Below are 25,305 nucleotides of genomic sequence, written 5' to 3' on the forward strand. Positions count from 1 at the left end.
ATCATCAGCTGGAGACATGATCAAATTTGACCTGGGCAGTAGTGTCGCGAACGCTTTGACCAGTGAGCTACTTGTGAGGCAGTATTTTCACTCTTCCTGATTTTTTTTCTGATTTCCCCCCTCCCAGGTTTGTGACCCGGTTCATTGACCTGGACGGCCTCACCTGCATCCTGAACTTCCTGAAGTCCATGGACTACGAGACGACCGAGTCGCAGATCCACACGTCGCTCATTGGCTGCATCAAGGCGCTGATGAACAACTCGCAGGGCCGCGCCCATGTGCTGGCGCACCCTGAGAGCATCAACACCATCGCTCAGAGCCTGGCCACTGACAACGTCAAGACCAAGGTGGCCGTGCTGGAGATCCTGGGCGCCGTGTGTCTGGTGCCCGGTGGCCACCGCAAGGTCCTGGAGGCCATGCTGCACTACCAGAGGTTCGCCTGCGAGAGGACGCGCTTCCAGGTGCCCCCCTCCCCCGAAACACACAGGACTCGCCCCCATTTCCTTGTTTAGAGCGGTATTGAGCTTACGACTCCTTGCTGAAAGGTGTAATTGAAACCCAGCCATTGTGAAAATAAATGCCTCCTTTAATGATGTAGGCAGGGGCATGAGCAATTTTGTTTTTAGTAAATGACATCTGGGTTTGTGATCCATCTTTACATTCTATGATTTATTTGGACGTAGAGGCTGTACATTTGCAAACTGTCCCTCAAAAGGAAGCTTAGACTGTTAGAGCCTGACTTGCGAATGGAATGTGTTGGGTCTGACTGACCCGCCGAAACTGTGGTGACTGCCCTTGTCCCCAGACCCTGCTGAATGACCTAGACCGGAGCACGGGGCGGTACAGGGATGAAGTCAACCTCAACACGGCCATCATGTCCTTCATTAACGCTGTGCTCAGTCAAGGAGCTGGAGAGGTTAGTATTTATCCCCCATTTCTTGTGTCTCCACCTCCTTGTAGCCCCACCCTCTCTGGTCCACCATTTTGTAGCTCTACCCAGTTGTCTGACAGCCCACCTTTTTAAATGAGTCTATTTTTGTCTCTTCTTGTCAAAAAGTAATATGTGCCAATGATAAAATACGACATTTGAAATATCAGGAATATGTTTTGTTTGTTTAAAAATATGCTATGTATGTTCATAATACATATTGATATATCAATTGCATGAATATTGATTTTATATTATGTTTTTTGACTGTGATGCTTTTACTTTATTGTGAAACTCTTGTTAGTAATGAAAGATATAATGCTGTGTAACATGCATCCTTCGTGTTTGATCGCAGACGAGCCTGGAGTTTCGCGTACACCTGCGATACGAGTTCCTCATGTTGGGGATCCAGCCTGTCATTGACAAACTGAGGTCCCATGACAACTCCACGCTGGACCGGTGAGGCACAACGCCATGCTCTGCGTCCACTGTAGCCATGAGTCCCGCATCGTCCGTTTGTCTCTGGCTGACTGTGCTCCTTGTTTTGCAGCCATTTAGATTACTTTGAAATGCTGAGGAACGAGGACGAGCTGACGTTGTCCAAACGATTTGATGCGGTAAGTCGTGCCCTCGATTGCCTTTGCGTCCTTTCTCTCGCCTAAAAACACATAGCGAAACCATGTGACCTGATCCAGCTGTCCTCTTTGGTCTGCCTCAGGTGCACGTAGACACTAAAAGTGCCACCCAGCTGTTCGACCTCATCCGGAAGAAGATGAACCACACAGACGCATACCCACACTTCATCTCCATCCTGCACCACTGTCTCCTCATGCCATGTGAGTACTTCCTGAGATTGTATTTCCTGCTCCTATTAATACCATTTATGCATTATGTAGCTTAGCAAAATGTGTCAAGCATAGCTAATGTAGCTTCGCAGAATGACCTCATTTGGAGAGCATTGTATTATATTTCAGACTTAAGAACTGTGGCTCTCACTCTGGGTTAGGAGGACTTGGCTTGTATAATCTCCTGGGGGCAGTTTTGCAGCCTGGTTGTTGGGATGCGTCACGGTGTTGCTACAGATTACAAGCTGTCCTCACCCGTTTAAGGTCCCCTCTCCTGGGTATAATTCCCATTACTTGGTAGAGTTTTCTCTCTTGTTGTGACCTTGACACCGGTCCTGCCCCTCCAGATAAGCGAGGCGGGAACACTATGCAGTACTGGCTCCTCCTCGACCGCATTGTGCAACAGATGGTCCTGCAGAATGACAAGGGCCACGACCCTGATGTCACGCCACTGGAGAACTTCAATGTCAAGAATGTGGTCCGAATGTGAGTGGCAGCCTCCATGACCGCAAGTGGACCGCATGGTCCGTTCGGCGCAGAACACACCGGCACAGCCTGGCCTGCATAGCCACAGCTATATCTCATTTTCCTCATTTTCACTTTATTTTTTGGAACATGTATATCAAATATACAGGTACTTAATAATCAATATGTAATTTTTCAAATGATTTCCGTGCTTTTACATTATTATTTTTTCAAATTGACATTGAGAAATAAAATCTGGCTCACAAGTCAGACCAGGTCTTTATATGGAACACCAGCGGGTCAAGAAATTCGGAACAATTTTTCCCGTAAGTTTGGTAAAGCACCCAGCCCCTAGTACACAAATCACAATGTGATAGGTGTCATGTCTCCAGCCCTTCCCTCCAGCTAGGTGTTCACCCACCTGAACCTGAGATGCCCCTGGATGACACCAGTCTTTATCATTAATCTAAACGTCAGTGACGTCCCTGTTGTGGGTCACCGATATCAGATTACTGACTGTATCAGCCATAGGCAACCTTTGACGGAGAGCACAAAGCCGTGGCACGTCACCGTTGCTATGCTGGGGAACAGCTTTGTCTCAGTGATCTGGCCTTTAGTGATGTTTTATGTGACTGACACCTCACTGAGTGATCCTTTCCCTGTCCCCGCCCCCCCACGCAGGCTGGTCAATGAGAATGAGGTGAAGCAGTGGAAAGAGCAGGCTGAGAAGATGAGGAAAGGTGGGTGGATCAGCTCTCTCCCTCTGCCTGCAGACTGTATCTGCACTGTCCGTTTAAAAACTCCCATAATTCTGAAATCAGCACCTCACTGATGACCTTTACATTTTGAGATAATTTTGAGAAATTCAACCATATTCTAAATATCAATTTAAAATAATTGACCGTATTTTAATTATATATTACTTAGATTAATTAAAAAATAATTATTACACATTCATTTAAAACGTAAGAGTTTTGATACAGGATACAGGGCGGTATCCCAACAGCACAAAGGGCCTTTGTCAAAATAAAGAAGGAATTGAATGTATGTTTATTAGGATTATGAGAACTTTAACGGCAAGAACAAGCCACACAGCCCAGGGGCTTGATGTTCTGCCTACAGCCTAGTATGTAGTGCTGTGGTGTGTTTTGGGCCTGGGGGATACACCTGACACCCCCCCCCCCCCCCGCACTGCCCTGTCCCGTCGGCCCTGTGTGCAGAGCACCACGAGCTGCAGCAGAAGCTGGAGAAGAAGGAGCGCGAGTGTGACGCCAAGACGCAGGAGAAGGAGGAAATGATGCAAACGCTCAACAAGATGAAGGAGAAGCTGGAGCGCGAGAGCGGCGAGCACAAGCTGGCCAAGCAGCAAGTGGCCGAGCTGACCTCCCGGCTGCACCATCTCAGCACCGTACGTCAACGCCCCCTGCAGTCCCACAGTCCCCCCCTGCTTTCTGCCCGTGCTGCAGCGCGTAGCCTTTATAATGGCTGTCTTAACTGACAGTTTCTTTTCGTGAAAGAGATAAAGGAGCCTCCCCTTCATTAAGAGAAATAGCCTTGCATCGCTGTGAGCTTGCGGTGGTCATGGGTAGGCCTCTTTCATCCTGCCATTCAGATAGGCAGCTGGGAGTTAAAACTGCTGTGTATGCAGAGTGCTCTGAGAGCCTGCATTTATTAAAGTAGGGGAAATATATTAGTGTTACCTTGGGTTCTGCCTTAGCTCACAGTATCTTAGCTGACTCTGTCTTAGCTGACTGTAGCTGACTGTTTTAGCTGACTTTGTGTCAGTTGGCTGTGTGGAAGTTAACCATGACTAAGGTGACCATGTCTTAGCTGACTCAGCCTCTCCTTTTCAGCGCCAGAACACCGGCATCCCTGGCGGCCCCCCTCTGCCCCCTGGACCCCCAGGTGGCCCCTTACCACCTCCTCCCCCTCCTCCTGCTCCTCCTCCACCACCCGGTGGTATGCCGCCCCCTCCACCCCCGCCCCCCAGCGGTGCACCCCTGCTGCCGCCCCCACCCCCCCCTCCAGGTGGACCCCCACCTCCTCCTGGACGCCCCCCCATCGGAGGGGTCCCGCCCCCACCCGGGGCGCCCCTGGGCCCGGCACTAAAGAAGAAGAACATCCCCCAGCCCTCAAACCCTCTCAAGTCATTCAACTGGGCCAAACTCTCCGAGGTGAGTGTGGTTCCACTGAGCGGTCAAGAATATCCTGGGCCCCAGGCAACCTCTCCCTCATAGTAGAGCCAACTCTAAGGCTGGCATTGACTGACTGGTCTCCGCTGCCATCATTGATTGAGGTTTCAGGCAGGAAATCAATACAGCATCCTTCAGTACAACACTGCTACTGCTAAACTTCTCCAGGGAGCAGTGGTCTCATACGTCTTACAAAGGAATTGATGATAAAAATTCACAGTGTAAACCATCTAATTGGACGTGGCTTTGAATCCATGGCTTTGAGGACACGCAAGCGTTGCGATGTTGTTGTGATGTTTCTGTGCAGAACAAGCTGGAGGGCACAGTGTGGACGGAGGTGGATGACGTGAGGGTATTCAGGATCCTGGATCTGGAGGATATAGAGAAAACCTTCTCAGCCTACCAGAGACAGCAGGTAGTGTGGGTGTACACACCCTGGATGCCAAGGGAACACCTTATAACCCCCCTCCCCCACCTCTGTCTCTTTCTATTTGGACATGACACTAATATGCATGCCTGCATTATGTTTGGAGAACGCATGTTACACGTGTGCTGCTCTGTGAAACCCGTGCATGCCGCATGCAACTCATTCATATTACATTCAGAGTAATTCATGCTTCATGCATCATTAATGCATGTCTCCCGCAATCTCATGCATGCACTCGGAAAAAAGGGCACCTGCCTCATGAATGCACTTGCAGAAATATAACACACTTGACAGTTAAATGGAGCAGCATGTTTTTCGTGTTTCGCAGTGGTTGTGCTGTTTTTTAACAGAGAGGCTAATTATTGACAAATACCTCAGCGCACGTCTCTGGGTGGCAGTGTCTGTTGCAGAGGGGACCCTTGCCGTTTCGTGTAGAGGGAAGAGATCGTGTAGAGAAATCACGCTCAACTGTTTTGTCTAGTGATCTGCCAGTAACGCAGCCTCTCACAGGATCTCTCCCTAGTGAACACTTAGTGCTTTTCCCCAGTGCCCAATAGCACATGCCATACAATTTGAGGGATTTTTATTGTGTCCTCTCTCTCTCAGAACTGCAGAGTGACAGTAGAGATGTAATTGTAAAACCTCTTCTGCCTGTTAGCGCAGAGAGCTTTATTGGGAGAGATGTTGTGCATTTGTAGGGGGTTAACTTTTTCTGTACCATTGACATGCACAGTTACCCAGTACTTTATGTACACTAATTTTGCAGATGTGTTTGTTAATGGCTTCTAGGCCTGTGACTTGTAGCTTTAAGACTGTAAAAATGGAGGGAAATGGTTGGGCCCTGAGGTGGTACTCTAGCCAGGACTTTAATAGAAAAAATGCTCGGTTTTATCTTCATCTTGATTCAGACTGTGGTGAAGTGGTACTGAAAAAGGTTTGTCGTTGCTTTACCTCCTTGCTCGCCATCAAACCCAGGATAATAACATTAGCACCCGTTGGTGGCCACACGGCCACACGTCACACTAGCTGCCTTCCTTTCCTGCAATGATCCTCTGCTCGCCCATGTGATTGACCCTCATTTGCATTCACTGGTCATCGACTCTGAACTGGCCTTGTGTCACCATTTGCACCATCACTCTAATGAATGCCGCATCTCCCTTGCTCCTTTGCCTGCGTTCTAGGACTTCTTTATGGTCAATAACAACAAACAGGTGAGTGACCGTATACTTCAGTCACCAGTGTGTCTGTATGTGTGTGTGTGTGTGTGTGTGTGTTTGTCTTTGTGTTCGCTGTCCTCCTTTACCTCCATGTCACGAATGCCGGGTCGGCCTCCTTTTTCACATCCAGTTTCAGGTGGCCATTTTTAGGTGTCACTGTGGGGTGTCTCTACATGTCTATCTTTGTGTTTGCTGTCCTTGTTTATGGCTGTATCAGGAATGTCTGCTGTGTTCAGCTACGCCATATGGACCAACCAAAGAAGCCTGTGTTCTAGATTTGCGAAAGCACCACATTAATGAACAGGCTGTTTCTGTTTATTAGTTACAACTTCAAGATGTTTCTGTGCATAATTGTTGGTTCACTGGCATGCAGAGGGAGTCTTGAAACAATAAAAGGCTTGAGATGTCGGGGGTGGGGGGGTGGGGGGGGAGAGTCTCGCGTTTGGCCCCCAGATAAAAGCACACTTCATCTCACACACCCCACCCTTTCAAGAGGTCGGCATTTCCCAGCAGGCCTGTGTGTCTCAGTTTATGTCCGCCTGCTCACCGTCCATTTCCAGCTCTCCATTCTCTGTCCTGCCTCTCCCTGTGTCCGCGTCTTTGTGTGTGTGTGCCTGTTTTGTAAGTGCCTTAATTGTGTGTGACTTCTTGCCAAGTGTAAATGTTTGGTATCAGGGCAACGTGAGAGGACAGGTTTTTAAGGCCTGGGGTGGATGTATCACAGGGCAGAGGACAGCTTCGCCCTCTTAGACAGCTGAAGAGCTGTGTGACCTGCTCAAAATCCACATTAACCTGCCTTTTCTGTCAATTCTCCATTGATCACATCCATTCCACTACATCCATTCTCCTTCATTACATCTATTATCCATTAAAACAGCCCTCTAGTCTGTAACATCTTTAAACACGACAACCTGAACACTCAAACGCTATTGATGGAAGTACATGTTACTGTTCTGCTAAAGCAGTGTATACACTGACTCATAATGTCCTCAGAATTCATGCAACATGTGAAAGTGTTTATTAAATAGAAATCGTAGTGACAGTTTCTCCTGGATGTCCTGTCCACAGAAAGAAGCAGAGGACGACTCCCTGAGCGCTAAAAAGGTCAAGGAGCTGTCCGTCATTGATGGCCGCCGAGCACAAAACTGCAACATCCTGCTCTCTCGGTAAGCCTGGGATCCGGTCCCTCAGACATGAAGTCATTTCCTGTCAGGTGTGGAGACATGTTCATTCACTGTTCTGGCTTCCTTCCTCTTGTCTCACTCCAGACTTGGCATTAATTTGAATGAACTGGGTTATATATGCTATCGTTTTCACTTGTTTTTGGAGGGAAGTCAGTTTTCACGTCTGATAAAGTCTGCCTCAGCCTGGAATTATCCTGAACCTTTTTAGATGGAGACAATTTTGGCTTGGTTTCCCCTCTGGCCTGTGGCATGTCTCCTTTTTGGTTACCATGGCAGCAGACACAAAACAAAGTATAACAAGGTCCAATTGTCCACTTTATTCATGTGTCCTTAGTGTTTAAGATTATATAGGTCATGTGATTGGACACAATGACAATGCAGCAGAAACAAATCTTCTTTGGTATGGTGCTCTGCAGAATCCTAGCGTCTTATTGTAGGGACTCTAAAGTATGGCTTGTTGAAATTCAAAGCAATGCAACAAACACTATGTGATCGCAGCAGTTCCTCCACACCAACAGGTGTCCCCCTTGAGTTGAGAAAGTCATGTGCTGGTCAGTAATGGGCCCTGTATTTTCCCTGTATTTTCTTAGATTTCAGCCTTGGGGCAGAGGCCTTGTGTGCTTAATCTGTCAGCGCACAGGACCTCTGCAACAAGGTGGCCAGCCATAAAGCCCAGACTGCAAGACAGTCTGCCGGTCAGTTTGTGCAGGGAGCCCAGGGGTAAAGTAGTGAAATTGCTGTGGCTGCTGTTCCAGGCTGAAGCTGTCCAATGAGGAGATTAAGAGGGCCATCCTGACCATGGATGAACAGGAAGACCTCCCCAAGGACATGCTGGAACAGGTGGGTCCTGGGTAATGCCACCAGGTTTTGCCAGGGTGACTGTGGAAGAGCCAAGTGCTACGTAAGCTCAACCTCCTCTGGCCCACTCAGGCTGGCCTGGTGCAATCCAATATGACTGTTTGGCTCTACCTCTGACTCTATCTTGGCTGATAGTCTTGCCCACCACTGATGTGCTGCTGACCCCAGAGCAGCCATACAGATGAACATCTTTGGTTTTGCCTACAAGCAGGTTTGTGTCAGCTTGTGAAGAAATACATGACACTGCTAGCAATATTTGAGCAACTACACACTAGCTTTGGATGAAGGAGGCCATATGTTTGTGCTTTAGTCGTTCCATTTTCTGGTGTGGAGAGACTGCAGACGAAAGATCCCAGTGAATAACACAGATTACATGCAGGTCTGGCACAATGTGTACATTTTCTGTTTTACCTCACAGTTCTATTTCAGTGTAACTACTAACAAGTGAAAAGGACCACGCCTTGTTACGTGTAAGCAACAAATGTATGGGTGGTCAGCCTCAAAGTTGAGCAAGTATATAGAAAGAAATCGAACTGAATTTCAATTTCAGAAGCCTTTTCACGGCTGTTTTAAGTGGGGTCATAATTAAAAGGCAATCATTGTAGTTCTTGCCCCCAAACTGTCCAGAATATCATTATAGCTGTTAGCATCTGGGTACTGCTAGGAGTCCTCTTGGCTGTGGAACAGCTGTTACTCAGCAGGTAATCACTTGGTTTCCTTGGAGATGATTGAAAAAGGCTAAACACAGTCTGTGTGGGTTTATTTGTTTTAAACAGCCTGCAGTTATTATGTCATTATAGATCTTTCTTATGATTTGACAAGAATGTCTTTGTTAACTCCATTATGGGTGGAACTGTTGTGTGCTGTCAGTCTCTGACTGAACCAATCAAAAGACTCTCCTCTCTCTAACACAGTGTAACAATTAAGAAATGTTACAATAAGGCACTGGGTCCTCAAAACGTTGTTTCTTGTTTCCAGGGAAGCGCCTGTGGACGTTTACCTCATTAGTGCCCTCCTGGTGTGTGACATTTTTTAAAATGCACTTTTGAAGTACTTATGGCTTACCATCGATTTCCGGATTATATATTGTGATCCCAACTTGCAACTTATATTGTTTATTTTAATTGTTTTGAGCTAAATTTTACGTAATTTAATTTTTTATCTTATATGCTAGTACAACCACAGGCTAAAAACTACACCTCCCACGAACAACAGAGCTCATTCCCGCTCTCTGGCCTTGCTAGCTAGAGTGTGGCTAATTATCGCTATCAGCTATCACTATAGCAGCTAACTTGCAAGCTCGTACTTTGCAGTCATCTCTATCAGCAATAGCAAGCTCATCGTTAGCAGCTGTGGTGTTGCTTAGCCATATTCTCCTCTTCTTTAAGGATGAGACCCGAAGTTTTCAGCGGGGCAAAAGCCATTATAAATCAGGGCATGTGGAGGAATTCAGTTTCTTTTGAGGGCCATATTGCCAGTTTGGTCAGGGCGAGCAAGAGGGATGAGACCTACAGGGTGTCAGTGAGTGTAGGCCAGTGTAACGTTAGGTAGCATAGCCATCCAGCTAGCTAGCTAGCAAAGTCGGGTTACCATATCATCACCCATCAAGCTTGCTAAGTGGACTGATTGTTAGCCCATAATTTTGAATGATGAAAAATGCCCAAAGCCTTTGAGACATATCTACAGAGTCAGAAACACCTTGATGTTTAAGCAAAAAGATAATTCTGCTTACATATGTACATTTGGGCATTCGACTTGTGAAAATGCATTCAGTTAGCTAAATCTGATAGACGTCTCTCTGATGGTGTGCTTACAGAGATAACCTTCATGGTTTCCATAATGTAAAACTATGCCATGGGGCATTTTGAAACCTGAAAAATTTGCAGTCGTTCACATATGTATGATGGCTGCAGTCCAGGACAAAGCACTGAACCATTTTATAACAATTATGGTTGTTTGTTAGCTAGCTAACTACTACTACAACTGTCATCGTCTTTGCTACTGTGTCGGGTTCAAAGCCAACAGTTTTCTAAACTGAAGATCCCAGAATGCCCGGATGAGAAGGTGGTATCTGATTTGTCAGGACGTTCCCCCCGCGTTGCTCTGTTGAACATGTTGTTCGAAAAGTAAACTACAAAACAAACTACAAGTCTTAAATCTTAAGACTCTCTTATCTAATCTTATTTTCTTTTTGGAAAATATCGAAACATTTGACGAGTCCAAATATATCCTCACACCGAACAGGTTAATTCAGGAAATTCCTAGCTCCTGAAATGAATCCGAACTTGTAATTTTCCATAGGGAATTTACTTCCGACACCAGCGAAGAACCAGTGATAACGTACCCACCTTGGTACTCTATAGACCAAAAAGATTGCATGTGTGAATCGATCCATACCATTGATTTTTGTTGTAATTCATTTTGTTCTTATAAATGCAGCAGTTTGGATGAAACTAGAGGGTGTGTGTTTATTGGTCCTCAGCTGTTGAAATTCGTTCCTGAGAAGTGTGACGTGGACCTCCTGGAGGAGCACCGGCACGAGCTGGACCGCATGGCCAAGGCCGACCGCTTCCTGTACGAGATGAGCAGGTACACCCCGCCGCCACGGAGAGGGGACACCTGCCCAAACAGGCCAGGGGACGTTCTCTGAAAAACCATCCTGCTATAACCGTTCAACAGCTCCAACTGGAGTTTAACATTGATTTTAAACTCCCTTGTAAGTCTAAGTCTCTGTAAATGTTTAAATGCCAAACTCATACCAGCTACGTGTGCCTTATTAGGGAATTGAAGAAATTCTTGGTACATCCAGTTGAATGTCAGTCTACAGTCAGGTTGTCATTGTCTTTCTCTATCCTTGATATCCTCCATGCCAACAGTAGTCATAGGGGCAGCAATGTGAAAGCTTGCATTGATTTTAAGGAAGATGGGCAGATGGACTATAAGGCGTTGGATGCTCGTAAGCAAAGTGCCCAACCCCTTTTTGCCGATAGGAAGGATCTGCTCCTTTTTTCTATTTACTGCTGTTTTTCAAAAGCTTTCTAATGAGCTGTGAGATGCTAAACAGCTTTGCTGGCAAAGACATTGCTTTTCAGACGTGGTGACTCACTGTCCCAGAGACATCATGACTCGCTGTCAGAGAGACACTACTCAGACAGTTCAGTTCCTTTACATTATAGCATTACTTAATGGTATACAAACTGTTACACAAGCACATAGGCACGAGAAAGCCTTTACAAAATGCCACTATACTGTAAGCTTATGTGTTTGTGTATGTATGCAACCCCCTTCCAGTGTATTTCAAGTATTTGCTGAAGCTATACAGGTTAAGCACTTACTGTAGCTCTGTTGAATAGACATATTATTAGGGTTTGTAGGTTTGATTCTTAGGTGGACTGGGGTCATGGCCTTAAGTGAGTTGCTATGTCTCCATTTTTCAGTAAATATCCAGCTGCATTATGGGTGTTGTATATTATGTACGTTAAATGAAAGTCATGATTGTCATCTTGGACAGTATTAAAATGTCATGATGGTGCAGATTTGGAGGGTTTTGCTGCGATAATCAAATATGCCATTTGATCAATTATTTGATCCTGTTACCTGTGAGAGAGGACACAGTTCAAGTGAATCACACAACTTTGATGACTTGGTCCTGAATGCTGTCTCCCTAAACTACGGTATCGGAGTCTGGGTGCTCCTGGTTAAACCTCCCCAGGGTTGACAGGAATTGTGAGAAAGCACAGCACAGGTGATCTGTCAGTAGGAGCGTTTTATTAGACAGAAAGTGATGTTTAAGCAGTGCTTCATTTCTCCTGGCTGTGGGGAGGGGAGGCTCACTGTGGAGCTGGCAGTGGCCCCAGCCAGAGCCCCTGGAGGATTCTGGATCTTTAAAAACAACACAGGCGGAACGGTAGCCTCTGAATGCAGGCCAGAGACCCAAACGGCTAACCACAGACCATCGACCGCATAATACACTCACACAACGTTTGCTTTCCTTGTCTTAATAATCGGTCCTGTCGTTTTGCGTTACGCTGTTCGGCGCAGGGTTAACGTGTAAAGCTGTGAAGGGCTTAGCAGTTTACCCAGTGGAGACCAAGGGCAATTTATGGCCGATTCGAGCCCCGCAGAGCTGGGTTCCTGTTCTGCGAGTGGCTTTTCCTGGCTTCTGTCAGTAATCTTTCTCTCTCTTTTTTCCTCTCACAGGATCAGTCACTACCAGCAGAGGCTACAGTCCTTGTACTTCAAAAAGAAGTTCGCCGAGAGGATTTCTGAAATCAAGCCCAAAGTGGAAGGTGTGCACACTGCTTTTGGTTATGAAAACAAGCACTGTGCTGACAGCTGCATTGGAACTCTGAGTGTATGAGGCTAGCTGTCTCTTTCATGTGGTGTGTCCAGAGGAAATAAATCCATTCATTTGCATTTACATTTATTCATTTGGCAGATGCTTTTATCCAAAGCGACTTACAAGTGAGGTAGAGTACAACACAATCAAAAAAACCCTAAGGAGTCAACAATGTAATAAGCACTGCATGACAAGGTTTCAGTGGTTGGCCAGGCAAGGTACAAACTAGCTGGTAAAGCTAACGAGTGTGTTCAACCATTAGATTACATTTTTTTTTCATTCAGCTGTAAGGCTAAAGTGAATAAATATCTCATTTGTATTTGAACTCTGAAAGGCACAGTTTTTTTTTTCTTAAAAACTACGAATTTACTGTTACCAAAATATTACTATTTAAACATATAAATGTAATCATAGCTTAACATTAATTTGTTAAGATATGATTACATTTGATTACACTCTAAAAAAAGGGATAAGCATTGTAATCCAGGAAAGTGTTTGTTTGAACGTACCTCAGCACAAAGAGGGTGAGTCTTACAAAGATGAGTGTTAAACACTTGGTACGTTCATTCAGACACTGTCCTTGGTTTTACATCCTTCAGAGAACCATTCTCGGTATTACGTTACAGATGTTGAGGGAGCACAGCTTCACACAAATGTAGAATGCAGCCCAGAATGGAGTGTTTTATGTGTGTATGTGTGTGTCCTAACTTCCCAGGACAGTGCTTAGGTTTGCATGCCAATTGACAGTGTGTACACATTATTCAAACGTGACAAAGGCTCATTCAGCAGTGTGTTGATTCTCAGACATAAACATTACGGTCATTGCTGTGTGTCCTTCCTGTACCCCCTTCGCAGCTTTGGCCAAGGCCTCTAAGGAGGTCCTGCAGAGTGTGAACCTGAAGCAGCTGCTGGAGGTGGTCCTGGCCTTTGGCAACTACATGAATAAGGGCCAGCGGGGCAATGCCTACGGCTTCAAGGTGTCCTCCCTCAACAAGATCGCTGACACCAAGTCCAGCATCGACAAGTAAGCCTGGCCTGGGCGGGGCGGAGCGGGGGGGTCCTCCTTCTCTCTGAAGGACGTTTCCTTTTAGAGTATATCCAACTGGAGCTGCAGGCTGACTTTGAAGCTTTATTGGAAAAAAAAATAGTGAAAATTGTCCCTTAGGAATGTTTTGTGCTTAGGGTTTATTTTAATGTTAAGCACAAACAATGTCCATTGGACTTCTGAGTTTTGATTTATGAATGCTTTGAACATCCAATAAAACACTTGCCCTGGATTTTCTTGTAGACCTACCGCGGGTGCTTTTTGGAAGTCACCTTTTTGTAATGGTGTGTGTGTGTGTGTGTGTGTGTGTCTGTCTGTCTCTCTGTCTGTAGGAACATCACTCTCTTGCACTACCTGATCACCATTCTGGAGAAGAAGTATCCAAAGGTGCTGCTATTCCAGGAAGACCTGCAGAATGTTCCAGAAGCTGCCAAAGTCAAGTGAGTTCTGCTAGGAAGTGTCAAATTGTCTACTTAGCTATGCGCATGGCAGTATGGTGTAGCATGAGGATGGGGGAAACTGAGGAAACTAGTCGGCCTGCATGTTTGCATCCCAAGGGGAGATGCTCCTGTTGAGTTTGGGAAGGAGCAGCACTCCTGAGTGGCCACCAAAACAACTTCTGACAAGCCCCAATGGGATTCCACCATCTCAGAAGCATTGACTTGTGTCATTCCTTATGTTTGTGAATAGCACCATTGTGGCTCTGCATGGGCCCCATTACTTCTCAAGAGAGGCTCCTTCTAGCTCCCAGACAGCTGAATACAGACCAAAGGGTTACATGTGGTTGGCTGTTTGGAGCTGCCAGCTCATGGCTAATCCGCTATGCTGAGGGGTGAAGGACAAGCACTTGTCTGATTGGCATGCACTTGTGGCTGCTGTTGTTCTTTTTTGCTGTCTCGGCAAGGAGTTGTTTTGTTCTCTAGATTGACCCAATTTGAGGACAGGCTGCACCTTGGCGCACCTTATAGCTGGATCTTGGAAGGCGCCGGCCTTCCTGTTAGTGTACAACAATGGGCCGCACAACAATAGCAATCGCTCCTCTCTCATGTGGGACAGAGGTACAGAGGGACACAAAGTCCCGGGAAGGCCTCCAGGGTGTCCAGGCTGCCATGAGGCCCTGTGTGCAGCACTGGGACAGGGGAAAGCTGCATTCCAGTACACTTAAAGGTGGTAACTGTATGCCAGGGTAGAAGTCCAACATTACTCATGGGTCCTGCTCCAAAGTCTGGGCTGTTCTGGTGGGATGAACAATGTGAAGGCCATACAGAGCAAAACATGGAGGGTTAAGTTGTGGTTTTTCTAGTGGGGGAGGTGTACGTAACTCCGACGTGCCCTGACACAACCCTCACTCTTCTGCAGCATGACGGAGCTGGAGAAGGAGATCGGCATTCTGCGGAGTGGCCTGAAGAACGTGGAGAATGTGGGTACCTCCCCTGACACTCCCAGCAGTCCCTCCTATAGGACAGTCCTGTCGACTGCTTCCGTAACACCCCTGACCACCCTCCAATCACTGTGACCGGGCAGAGACCAACCGCTATCTGTTTAGCTACACTGCAATGCACGTTGCACCCTTTGGTCTGCACTTTCCTCTCTTGGAGATGAATCACCATGGAAGGCGTTCAGTCTAAGGGCCTTGGTGCCATGTCTGTAACTCTGAGTTATGAATAAGTGATGATTGCATTTATCTTTATTCTTAGACATTATTTTTAGTTAATTTCAATGGCCATTGAGCTGGAGAGCTCACGATGGTAGAAACTGGGACAAAAAAACTTGCTTTAATTTTAAATTGGGTGCCCCACAAATATAAGGTGACTGGTTTTTCTGTCTTGATGGTAACCATGGTAGATAATGATTTAAAATGGCTGTTGATTTTCTGTTTATCTCTTGCCTCCCTCTCTTTTTTTTCTCCTGCTTTCAAACTCTCTCCTTCTGTCTTTATTTGTATGTTTTTTGCTCTCCTTCTTGCGTCTCTCACCCTCCCTACCCCGCCTCCTCCATCTGTCTCTCCCACTCTGTCTCTCTCTTCTATCTTCTGATGTTTCCTCTCTGTTTCTCTCTTGGCATTTCTCTCTCTCCCTCTCTCACACTATGTTTCTCTCCTTCCCTGTACTGCCTCTCCCCTTTCTGTATCATCTGTCTATCTCCTGCCCCTGTCTCTCTCTTTTTTTCTCTCTCCCCCTGTCTGTGTACTGTGTTCTTCTTTCCATCCCTTTCCCTCTCTACCCCACTTTTTCATTTGTCTCTTTCACTCCAAAGGAACTGGAGCACCAGAAGAGGTGTCCCCAAACTCCAGGGGACAAGTTTGTGTCGGTGGTCAGCCAGTTTGTCACCGTGGCCGGCTTCAGCTTTTCTGACCTGGAGGACTCACTCCTTGAGGCCAAAGAGCTGGTGAGAACAAAGCTCTAGAACCTTCCACTGAAAATCAGGTGTCCTCAGATCTCAAATTATCCCCCACACACTCCTGATATCGTCCTTAACTGTCAAAGAGCCTTTGCAAAATGCAGTGCACTGAAGTGGAAGAGACATTTCTATTTCTGACTGAGTACATTACACACAGGCTGTCCTATTTTTTAAGAATCTGTGGATCAAAGCAATATATATCATTTACTTTTAATTATTTGCTTACCAGACACTCTCACCCATAATAGCATATGTTGTGTTACATATTATTGAGTCATACAGCTGACCATCAGTGGAAGCAAGTCAGGCTGGGTACCATGCTAAAGAGTGGAAAACCAGTGCCTCATACTGGAATTGAACCTGCAACCTCCTGATCAGGAATCCAGTTTTGTGATTGCAGTCCCGCGTGCTGCTAAAGTTGAAGTGGTGCTCAATCGCTTTTAACCCCAGCTCTTTCAGAAGGGCACGTAGAACACCCTCGCCCACCTTTAATGGATCGAGCACCACGATGAGCGCACGCGATTGTGGGAGCCAGCCCCCTCCGTGAGAGCGCTTCCCGAGCCACAGCCGGCAGGTTTATCGGCCCCCAGTGGATGGTGCCCCCCTATGTGGCAGGGGAAACAGGAAACCGATGTGTTTATTTGCGTGAACACGTCCTGTCAGGCGCGCCGAACCTCCTGTGAGCAGTGAACCTGTCGGTGTGCGTAATTCAAGTGGCGTGTAAAACGCAGAGACATGCACGAGAGTCCGAGGCCGTAAATTGTGATTTATTCATTTATTTCATTATTTTCTGCAGCTGCTGAAGCAGTCGAGTACCTTGCTCAGGAGTACCACAGCAACGTAGGGTGCAACACTCAGGGTGCGTCAATCACGCAGTGATTACCTAAGCTGGGGCACCCCCTCCCTCCTCAGGAATGGCTGATGCACATCAGTGCCCTCATGTGGTCATACGCAACATAGCAGCACCATATTCACTGTGCATGCGAGTGATTTGCATTTTCACCAGCGTCCATGGATGGCAGAAGCCTCCTCTGTATTCATGCATTTCCTTATTCATGCGCTACTCTAGTTTGGGATGTATGAGGCTTGAGAATAGGAATGTCTTAGACCACAGAAGCTTGGTCTGTGTGTTGCTGCTGCAAAGTCTCTCATTTAAGTTGGCCATTTATAGCCAGGCTAGAGGTTTGTGAACAGGCCACAGACAGGTGACGGTGTTGTTTGTGTCCATGATGTGGCCAGAGTCAGCCACAGAGGGCGTGTCCCTCTGCCCTTGTACCAAAAGCTCAGGTGCTCCATAAAACAGGTTTTATGACTTTTTATGGGGTTTACAGGGGGCCCCAGCATCCCCTGCATCCTGTAGCTTGTCATCTGCGTCAGCCCCCTGTGGTTCGAACATGATGAGACCTGATGAAAACGGAATCGCAGTCCCTTCCTGCCCGACCCCCACAGCAGGCACGAGGGTGTTGAGGTGACATTAGTGGGCCTCGTGTCTTAACCCAGACCCCCCCCCCCCCCCCACACCCTTTTCACGTCCCACAGTTCCAGAAGGCGCTGAAGCACTTCGGCGAGGACCTTGCCAGGATGCAGCCTGACGAGTTCTTCGGCATCTTCGACCAGTTCCTGCAGTCCTTCGCCGAGGCCAAGCTGGAGAACGAGAGCATTCGGAGACGCAAGGAGGAGGAGGAGCGCAGGGCACGCATGGAGGCCCAGGTCAGTACGCTGCACCCCCTTCCATACCCCCCACCCATTAAAACCCAGAACCCTGGGGAATGGGGGAGGGGAAGCCTCCAGTTCACACTGCAGTCAGGACCTAAAAGGTGGAACAGAAGGCTTGCACGTGTCAGACAGGTGAAGGGGCACCAAAGTTCTCGGGAACTCAATAAAAAAAATTTACAGTCATTTTGAGGCCTCCTCCATAAATTTATCAGAAACATGGTTCACATACTCTAGGAGCACTCTCTGTAGCCATTCTCAGAGCCAGTGCTACACTGCCAGTGCAGAGAGTCAACCTTGTACTTAGCACGTGTGAATCATTTTATGTCATCACAAAATTGATGTAATTCCATAACACAAGGTCCCAGATTGGTCAGGTTTACTTTCAGACCTGTGTTTTGTCAAACAAAAAAAGTGGTGCAAAGTAACAGTATACCTTCTGTAACTTCTAAAGCTAAATGCCATACACGTGCTAAATGAAAAAGAGTGCTTAGCTTTGGCCAGTTCACACACTGCTGTTTCTCCATTAGATATGTGAACTTTGCTCACGGGGTGGGGGACGGGTGTAAATCAGTTGCAGCTATATCTCATTCATGTCTTTTGCTACAATTTTCCCCCTGGTTGCCATGGCCACAAAACCACAAGAAGAAAGAATGAAAATAAGGTCAATGGAACCTCTACACAGTACAGAGAAAATCCGGATGAAATCAAATATATGAGTAACACCATCAGCAAAAACATGCAAAGTCCATTACAGTACTGTGTGTTATAAGAAAAATACAAGCTCACTGGTCTATAGCCTCAAGATAAGCGAGTATATCCTGTATCTTACCCCATCCATCAGAAAATGTGTGTAGCTGTCAATGAACATTTACTTAATAGATTCTGACAGGATCCAGGAGACTAACGTGAACCATATGTTGGTCAGGTTGTATCCTTTCTGCTTTGACAGACATGAGCACCTAAGAGTTACATTACCCCAATTACATCACATTATTGTCATATAGCAGATGCTCTTATCCAGAGCGACGTGCATTGGTTACAATTTTAGGGTAATTACTTTGCCCAAGGGTACAGCAGCAGAGCCCCAGCATGGAATCGAACCAGAAACCTTTCGGTTACGAGCCCTGCTCCTTAACACTGTACTACACTGCCGCCCTGTGGTTAAAACTGTGCCTCTTGTCCGCCCCTTCAGCTGAAAGAGCAGCGTGAGAAAGAGCGTAAAGCCCGCAAGGCCAGGGAGAACGGCGAGGAGGACGGCGAGTTTGACGACCTGGTGTCAGCGCTGCGCTCAGGCGAAGTGTTCGACAAGGACCTGTCCAAGATGAAGCGTAACCGCAAGCGCATCAGCAGCCAGGCCGCCGAGACGGGCAGGGAGCGGCCAATCACCAAGCTGAACTTCTGAGGCCGCTTCTCAGGAGGGGCCTGCTCTTTTCCCCCACCAGCCACGCTGCCCCCTAGTGGCCTGCCTCCTTGTGATGCTCACCTCCCTGACCGTAACCGCCCCACAGAACTGAAACAGAACTGAGGAAAATGAAAGGAACAGGATGTTAATCTTTCCCTCTGCTGCAGAGACTCAAAGAGACTGTGACTGTCTGGAAACAGTACCAAAAAAATTAAGAAAAAAAGAACATTTTATAATGCAAAGCATGGACTCAAAACCAACAGGGCGAAGTCACAGCGGCTTTCCAATGCCCTGAACGGTCTGCCAAATGAACTTTGTATGAATTTTATTGACGGTGACTATAGGTCAGCGAACGTGACAGTGGACACTGTGGTGCGATGCCATGTCTGGTGGTACTGAGGACTGTTGGGCTCTGAGTCACGTGACCAGGTCATGTTATGCCCCACCCCCCAGGGTGTGTATATGGCGCTTCCATTCACCTGTGGCTGTTTTTAAGAGGGAACCCAGCACAAGTCTCCCCCCCCACCCCCCAACCCAGCCTCCCCAATTCCAAGGACATACAGAACTGTACCCTGCTTACATTTAAAACATTCCATGTTGTGTCAATTGACAAAGGTCAAAGATGTTCATGTTACTGCTGTGTATAGTACCTTTAAAAAAAATAGCATTGCAAAATTTTCTGAGGCAAAGCATTGCATTAAGTTTCAGTCTGCCCAGGTGGTAAAAATCTGAAAATCTATTTTTGATCTGAAAATAAGTTCCCAGATTTTAAGAGGGAAAAAAACATTTTTCTCCCTGTGGAAACTAGTTTTTTTCTTCATGCCATTTTACAGCGTCTTAAATTCCTGCATGACCCCAGGTTAGGGATCATTAATGCAGAATACTTTAAAGGAGCAGTGCTTTGTAATGCCTGAAGTCTTCTAATCTGAACTGACATGAACAGTTTTGGTATGTACCCAAGGGTCGCTGACAGGCCAGGTCTGTCACTGTGCAACACTGTGGTTATCAGTCTCAATCCTTCTATGCATCCTCAGAAAGGTTCTTCTGCCCCAGTTACACACACTTTCAGCTTTATTATGGGAAAAATGTACTTACTTTAAAAACAACCACATCATTCAATATCCCTCCCTTCAGCAAATCCTGTCGACTGATGTTCCCTTGAATAAAAACTTTTCTCAGCCTAGTTTGACCAACTGTTTTATTTAAATGTCCCATCTTGTGTAAAATTCATTTGACGTAAATAAAAATGCCAGAGATGTTACTTTTTCATTATTGTATTTTAATCAAGTTAGTTTTACTGTAAAGTACAGACAATAATCAAGAGTTCATGTCATTGTGTGTAACTTTTTGGTTATCTAGTCTTTGCTGCAGTGATATCTTACACTGTGGGCAAAGATCACCATCTGGAGGCTCATGTTAGTAATTGTCTTGAATGTTCACAGAACAATTTGAGAATTTTGACGTATGCAGTACAGCAGATCATTCAAAATGAACAGGAAGGGGGATGTTACAAAGTACACAAACACATAAGAGAGATGAGAATTTATAAATGGGGACACGTCAACCAATCAAACGTGCCATGTACAGTTCTAGAGTTGGTGAGGAGATTCTTCAGCCTGAATTCTTCTCCAAGCAGAGCTTTTAGTGACAATTATCAAAATGTATCAGTCACATCCCTATCACAGCATGTATGGTAAGACCCTACAGAGCTAAGGTTTAAACTCAACAGAGAGCAGTTAATTGGTTCAAAGCTACACAAGGCCTATAGGCCTTTGCATATATTCAGGTCCTGCTGTACATGTAGTGTCCACCCCTATTGCAGTAGAGAACTTGTGTAAAGACAGCTGGTTGTGAGATCATACAGCCAAAATCTTCAAAGCCAAAAAATGCAGTGTTTATGCATGCCTTTAAACTTTCCTTCTGTCAGATCTTAATCTCAAACCAACAGACAAAGGAGGAATGATTAATCATGAGGGGGAGTCTCTGCTGGGGGTCGTTTGATGTTCTCACTAGTAATTCTTTTAAAATACATATTTTTGCAATCAGTTTTTTTTATCTTCCAACACGAATACAGAAATCAAGTAGAGAGCGACCAAACAGAAGATGTCATATTAGACTAATCTAACTTCAGTACTTTGGTAGAAAAATATCATACAGATCCCATGAAAAACACATTAAAATAACCAAAAGGAGTTGTACGTGGTGTTTGTAGTGTACTGTACTGTAACTTAACTTTGGGATTGTCTTAATGAAGCTGCAACCCAGTTATCTGCTCAACACGATTAACATATTTTACCAAACTTGTGAATCTACAGTGCGCGATTGTTATTTTGTGAATGATCCTGCATGTATCTATGGAATGGCCTTCATTTCAGAAGGAAGCCGCTTGTCAGACGGTCCTCGCTCTCCTGTATGAAGGTTGAGGTGCCAGTGTAATAGGCATGGCCGGAGACCTCCACCACAACCGCCTGGAACTCCCCGCACCTGGTCTCCTGAGAGAGAGAGAGAAAGAGAGAGAAAGAGAGCAGGAGAGCAAGACCATAAGACCGTGATCATGACTGTGACTGTGAAAAAGGTGCAAAGGGAACCGTGGTGGACGGGTGGACGTTACCTCCACTGCTTTGCCGGTGAAGAGGGAGCCGGTCACGCCGCTCTGGAAGGTTCTGGTCTGGCCCAGCTGGATAAGGCCTTTGTGGTACTGCAGGGCGATGCGGGCGGTCACCCCCGAGCCAGTGGGGCTCCTGTCCACCTGTGGGGCCGGTCAGATCACAGAGCCCCTTGTTAATCGCACCACCAGCTATCTGTCACTCGTAACACCGGGACCCAATCGAAGAGCACTCTTAGCTCTGAATGATCATTATTTGGCTCTACGTGAACACTTTGATTGCTTTTGTGGATCGTTATTGGACTTTATGTGCATGTTTGTGGAATGGTAATGGTATTCCTTCTAAGGATAACTAAAACAGTTACAGTTTCTACTTGTTTTTTAGCAGTTTTTTTGGTTTTTCATTTTTTTGCATTGTGTGCCATATTTAGTTTCATTTATTCACATTATGGATAACTGCCTATCGGTTCATGTCTTCATCATGACCCTTATGTATGCTCGTTTTCATTCCAGCTGAGTTCTCACTTAAGTCTGTCAAAGCTGGTAGATGAACAATGTTCTTTGAATGAATACACGTGTTCATATTTGTATATTCAGTCTCCTCTCTGTCAATGAAATAGACTGTTACAAATTGTGCTAATATGGAAAAGAAAAGTAGTTTCACAGATTTTTTAATGAATATCTACCCCTTCAAGAAATTTGGTACAGGTGTCCCAATTAAGTATAATTAGCTGTTTCAATTTCTTATTCTAGGCCCCATTGAACAGCTAATTGCTCTTAATTAAGATGAATATGTGTTGGGATTACTACTTTGTTTAAGGGAATCACATGAATGGAAGCAACTTACAAAAATGACAAGTATAGTTTTATTATCAAAAACATATTTCCAACAACCTACATCTTTAAGAGCAATTAGCAGATATTTGTCAAGTCAAATAGATCAGTACTCATTTAAGAGCTCAAACCTATTAAGTTCAGTATTCAGCTAGAATGATAATCATCACACACAATTGGTCCCCAGGGCCATGACTGGGAAACATTGTCTTGCTAAATCGTCTAAGGTCAGTGCCAGTGGGTAAGATGAGATATATAGTTTTCCTCTCATGACCTGTACAGTATCAACCAATCAGATATTTCAGCAGTACTCATGCAGTCCACAGTGCACAGTGAGGGTAATGGTGGGGAGGCGTGGCCAGGAGGCTGACCTGGGCGTCCGCGAACACACACACATTGGCTGTGGGGTCTTCTGTGAAGCGGTCGCTCCCGTCAGTGAGGATGGTGCCATACAGGAAGGCCAGGTCCACGCTGGTAGGATGATGAAGCATCACCTAGCAACAGGATGAGGAGGAGAGAGACACCCACGTGTCTGCCAGTGCACTTCGACCCCATCCAGAAGCTCATATCTCACAGTTCAAAGCCCCCCCCCCCCGGTCACTTGGCCTCGTCATTGTCAGTATGCAAAAAAACGGGTTCCCCTTTACCTGTGATTTGACCGCATTGGTCACCGCGGTTGCTGCATCCACGAGGTCCCTGGTCCTGGACTTGCGCACATCCAGCCCGAACCTCTCGGCACTGACAAAGGCATAGAACGCCCCTCCATAGCTTATATCCACCACCACATCTCCATGCCCAGGAACGGACACAGTCACGTCTGAAAAGAAGGCAGTGATGCTCACTAATCTGAACCTGTCACACTGCATTGCCAGAGCGTAAGGCCTGCCTGTCTGTTTCAAACCTGTATGTGATTGACATGCATATGCTCGCTCCATGAAGCCATCTTTTTCCATCACTGCATGTAGACATTGTTCAATAAAATTCTACACCATAGCTTGAGAGTCTTGTCAGCTTTGGGTGCTCGGTCTGCCTTAATGTTAAAAGAACTCCATTTGGTTGTGCTTTAAAAGTGCACTGCATCTCTTCAAATGCACCACACGTTAAGAAGGGTAGGTCTCTCGGATCCCGAGGGGTTGACACATTATCTGGGTCAATTAATACAGCCGGACACACTGTGATGTCACCATAATGACCTCACTTCTTGTAGCTGGCTGTCTTACGTAGCCAGCCTCCCCCAGCAGAGCAAACGCGATTTGGGGTTTTCTAGGGCACTCTAGAATGAGCAGTAGCCTAACAAATGATTTGACAGTTTTCATCATCCGCGACTTCAAAAAGTGCCACAATTAGCACCCCGTTAATGAGTAACACTGTATTATCACGTACAAATTGCATCCGACTCGCAGCTTTACTCTACCTTTATCGTGTCACATTGCGCGTGAAAAACACCGGTGAAGAGGGATCACCAACCTGTTGCAAAAGCAAACGCCGGAACACTTTGAAACCTCACGGATCCCGTTTTGCCGTTGGAGTACCCGACAAATGCTTTGACCAGCCCGCATGGGCAATGGATGTTCACCTGCGTCTCCGGAGACACGGGAGCCTTCACCAGCCCGTAGTCCACCGCAAAACGGCCGAGCGCGATGACGGCGTGTCCGCACATTGTGCTGTAGCCCTCGTTGTGCATGAAGAGCACTCCCAGGTCGGCTTCGTCCATCTCGCTCTGAACGATCAGAGCGCCGTACATGTCGTAGTGACCCCTCGGCTCGAACATAAGCACCTTCCGGAGATGGTCGAGGTTCTCTCTAACGTAGCGGCGCTTGGCCAGGACAGTGTCGCCCCGCACCTCCGGGTACCCTCTTAGGATGATCCGCAGAGGTTCTCCTCCGGTGTGCATGTCGACCACGGACAGCACTGGGCCTTCGTGGGGCGGAAGCTTCGCCATGTCCATAGTTAGCTACCTGCAAAACCAAATCAGCGAGAGTAAGAAAATTCACTCATGCAAAATCACGACTTCCAGTTAAAATACTGAAACAGAAGGAACAATTTAATGTTTAGCGAAAATAAGATGAACAGCATAGTTCATACAATGTAATCCGCACAAAAGTAAAAATCTTAACCTATCGCTTGAACTTCCAATCAATAGCCTATTAATTAATGAGTAGCACCTCATGCAAATCAGCTGCTGAAAACTCAACCTGATACAACGTTTAAGTCAACACGGCAAACACTTTAGCTAAATACACGACCCATCGTTAATAACAACATAAAATCAAAGGCAAACCTACGTAGCAAGCCAGCTAGGTTTCTCACAGTCAACTTCCACATAACGTAGCGAGAAAGTTCAGCTCACCTGCAAATTTGTATCAATCACGGCGAGGCTTCAGATGTCGCTGGAACTTATCTACAGTTAGACAGGCTGCCACTGATTAGAAATGGTTTGCATACCACACTAAACGCTCTAGCCTGCTGAAACCTCTCACTCTGGAAGATTATGATAAACGACGCAAAACTTAAACCAAAGTCAGATGGGCTACAGTAACTTCTTGACTTCTTCGGTTATTTTTTGACACGTTTACCATCCAGTAGACCCTCTGCTGCCACCTACAGTGTAGATTGTCAAACCGAACTGCAGAGGACGCTGATTTGTCCAAGGATTGGAAACATTTCACGGTTTGACTGTTTAACTCAGCCTTTTGTCTTCTTTAAACATGCTGAGAAAAAAATGAGTCTGCATTCTATTACTCAAATCTAACATCATTACTTCAGACAGTAATACGCATTTTAACCAGACATATTTTAACTAAAATCCTCTCATGTCTTTGCCATTTTTATTTTAGCTTTTTTTAAG

General features: G+C 46.1%; 2 protein-coding genes across 2 annotated transcripts in view; one reads left to right on the forward strand and one right to left on the reverse strand.

The window, feature by feature from the left end:
- LOC118792166 (disheveled-associated activator of morphogenesis 1-like) overlaps positions 1-19,563 on the forward strand; it is a 73,378-nt gene extending 53,815 nt beyond the window's left edge. Inside the window, exons 6-26 of the mRNA XM_036549913.1 lie at positions 128-461; positions 806-916; positions 1,284-1,387; positions 1,479-1,545; positions 1,647-1,764; positions 2,121-2,259; positions 2,920-2,978; positions 3,459-3,646; positions 4,092-4,412; positions 4,738-4,845; positions 6,039-6,068; positions 7,143-7,240; positions 8,014-8,098; positions 10,599-10,705; positions 12,317-12,405; positions 13,311-13,479; positions 13,833-13,940; positions 14,860-14,920; positions 15,757-15,888; positions 17,440-17,610; positions 18,809-19,563. Coding sequence (XP_036405806.1) covers positions 128-461; positions 806-916; positions 1,284-1,387; positions 1,479-1,545; positions 1,647-1,764; positions 2,121-2,259; positions 2,920-2,978; positions 3,459-3,646; positions 4,092-4,412; positions 4,738-4,845; positions 6,039-6,068; positions 7,143-7,240; positions 8,014-8,098; positions 10,599-10,705; positions 12,317-12,405; positions 13,311-13,479; positions 13,833-13,940; positions 14,860-14,920; positions 15,757-15,888; positions 17,440-17,610; positions 18,809-19,018 — 2,809 coding nt within the window. The 3' untranslated portion in view covers positions 19,019-19,563. The remainder of the gene's footprint in view (positions 1-127; positions 462-805; positions 917-1,283; positions 1,388-1,478; positions 1,546-1,646; positions 1,765-2,120; positions 2,260-2,919; positions 2,979-3,458; positions 3,647-4,091; positions 4,413-4,737; positions 4,846-6,038; positions 6,069-7,142; positions 7,241-8,013; positions 8,099-10,598; positions 10,706-12,316; positions 12,406-13,310; positions 13,480-13,832; positions 13,941-14,859; positions 14,921-15,756; positions 15,889-17,439; positions 17,611-18,808) is intronic.
- Positions 19,564-20,347: 784 nt separating this feature from the next.
- Positions 20,348-24,997, reverse strand: LOC118792517 (trans-L-3-hydroxyproline dehydratase). Its single transcript, XM_036550390.1, has 6 exons — positions 24,808-24,997; positions 23,925-24,415; positions 23,105-23,274; positions 22,829-22,951; positions 21,630-21,767; positions 20,348-21,510 (listed from the first exon to the last, which is right to left on the reverse strand). Exons 2-6 carry the CDS (start codon positions 24,403-24,405, stop codon positions 21,385-21,387), a joined length of 1,038 nt encoding a protein of 345 aa, XP_036406283.1. The 5' UTR covers positions 24,406-24,415; positions 24,808-24,997; the 3' UTR covers positions 20,348-21,384.
- Positions 24,998-25,305: the final 308 nt, after the last annotated feature.

Source organism: Megalops cyprinoides, chromosome 17 (genome assembly GCF_013368585.1).
Source record: "Megalops cyprinoides isolate fMegCyp1 chromosome 17, fMegCyp1.pri, whole genome shotgun sequence".
Lineage (NCBI taxonomy): Eukaryota > Metazoa > Chordata > Actinopteri > Elopiformes > Megalopidae > Megalops > Megalops cyprinoides.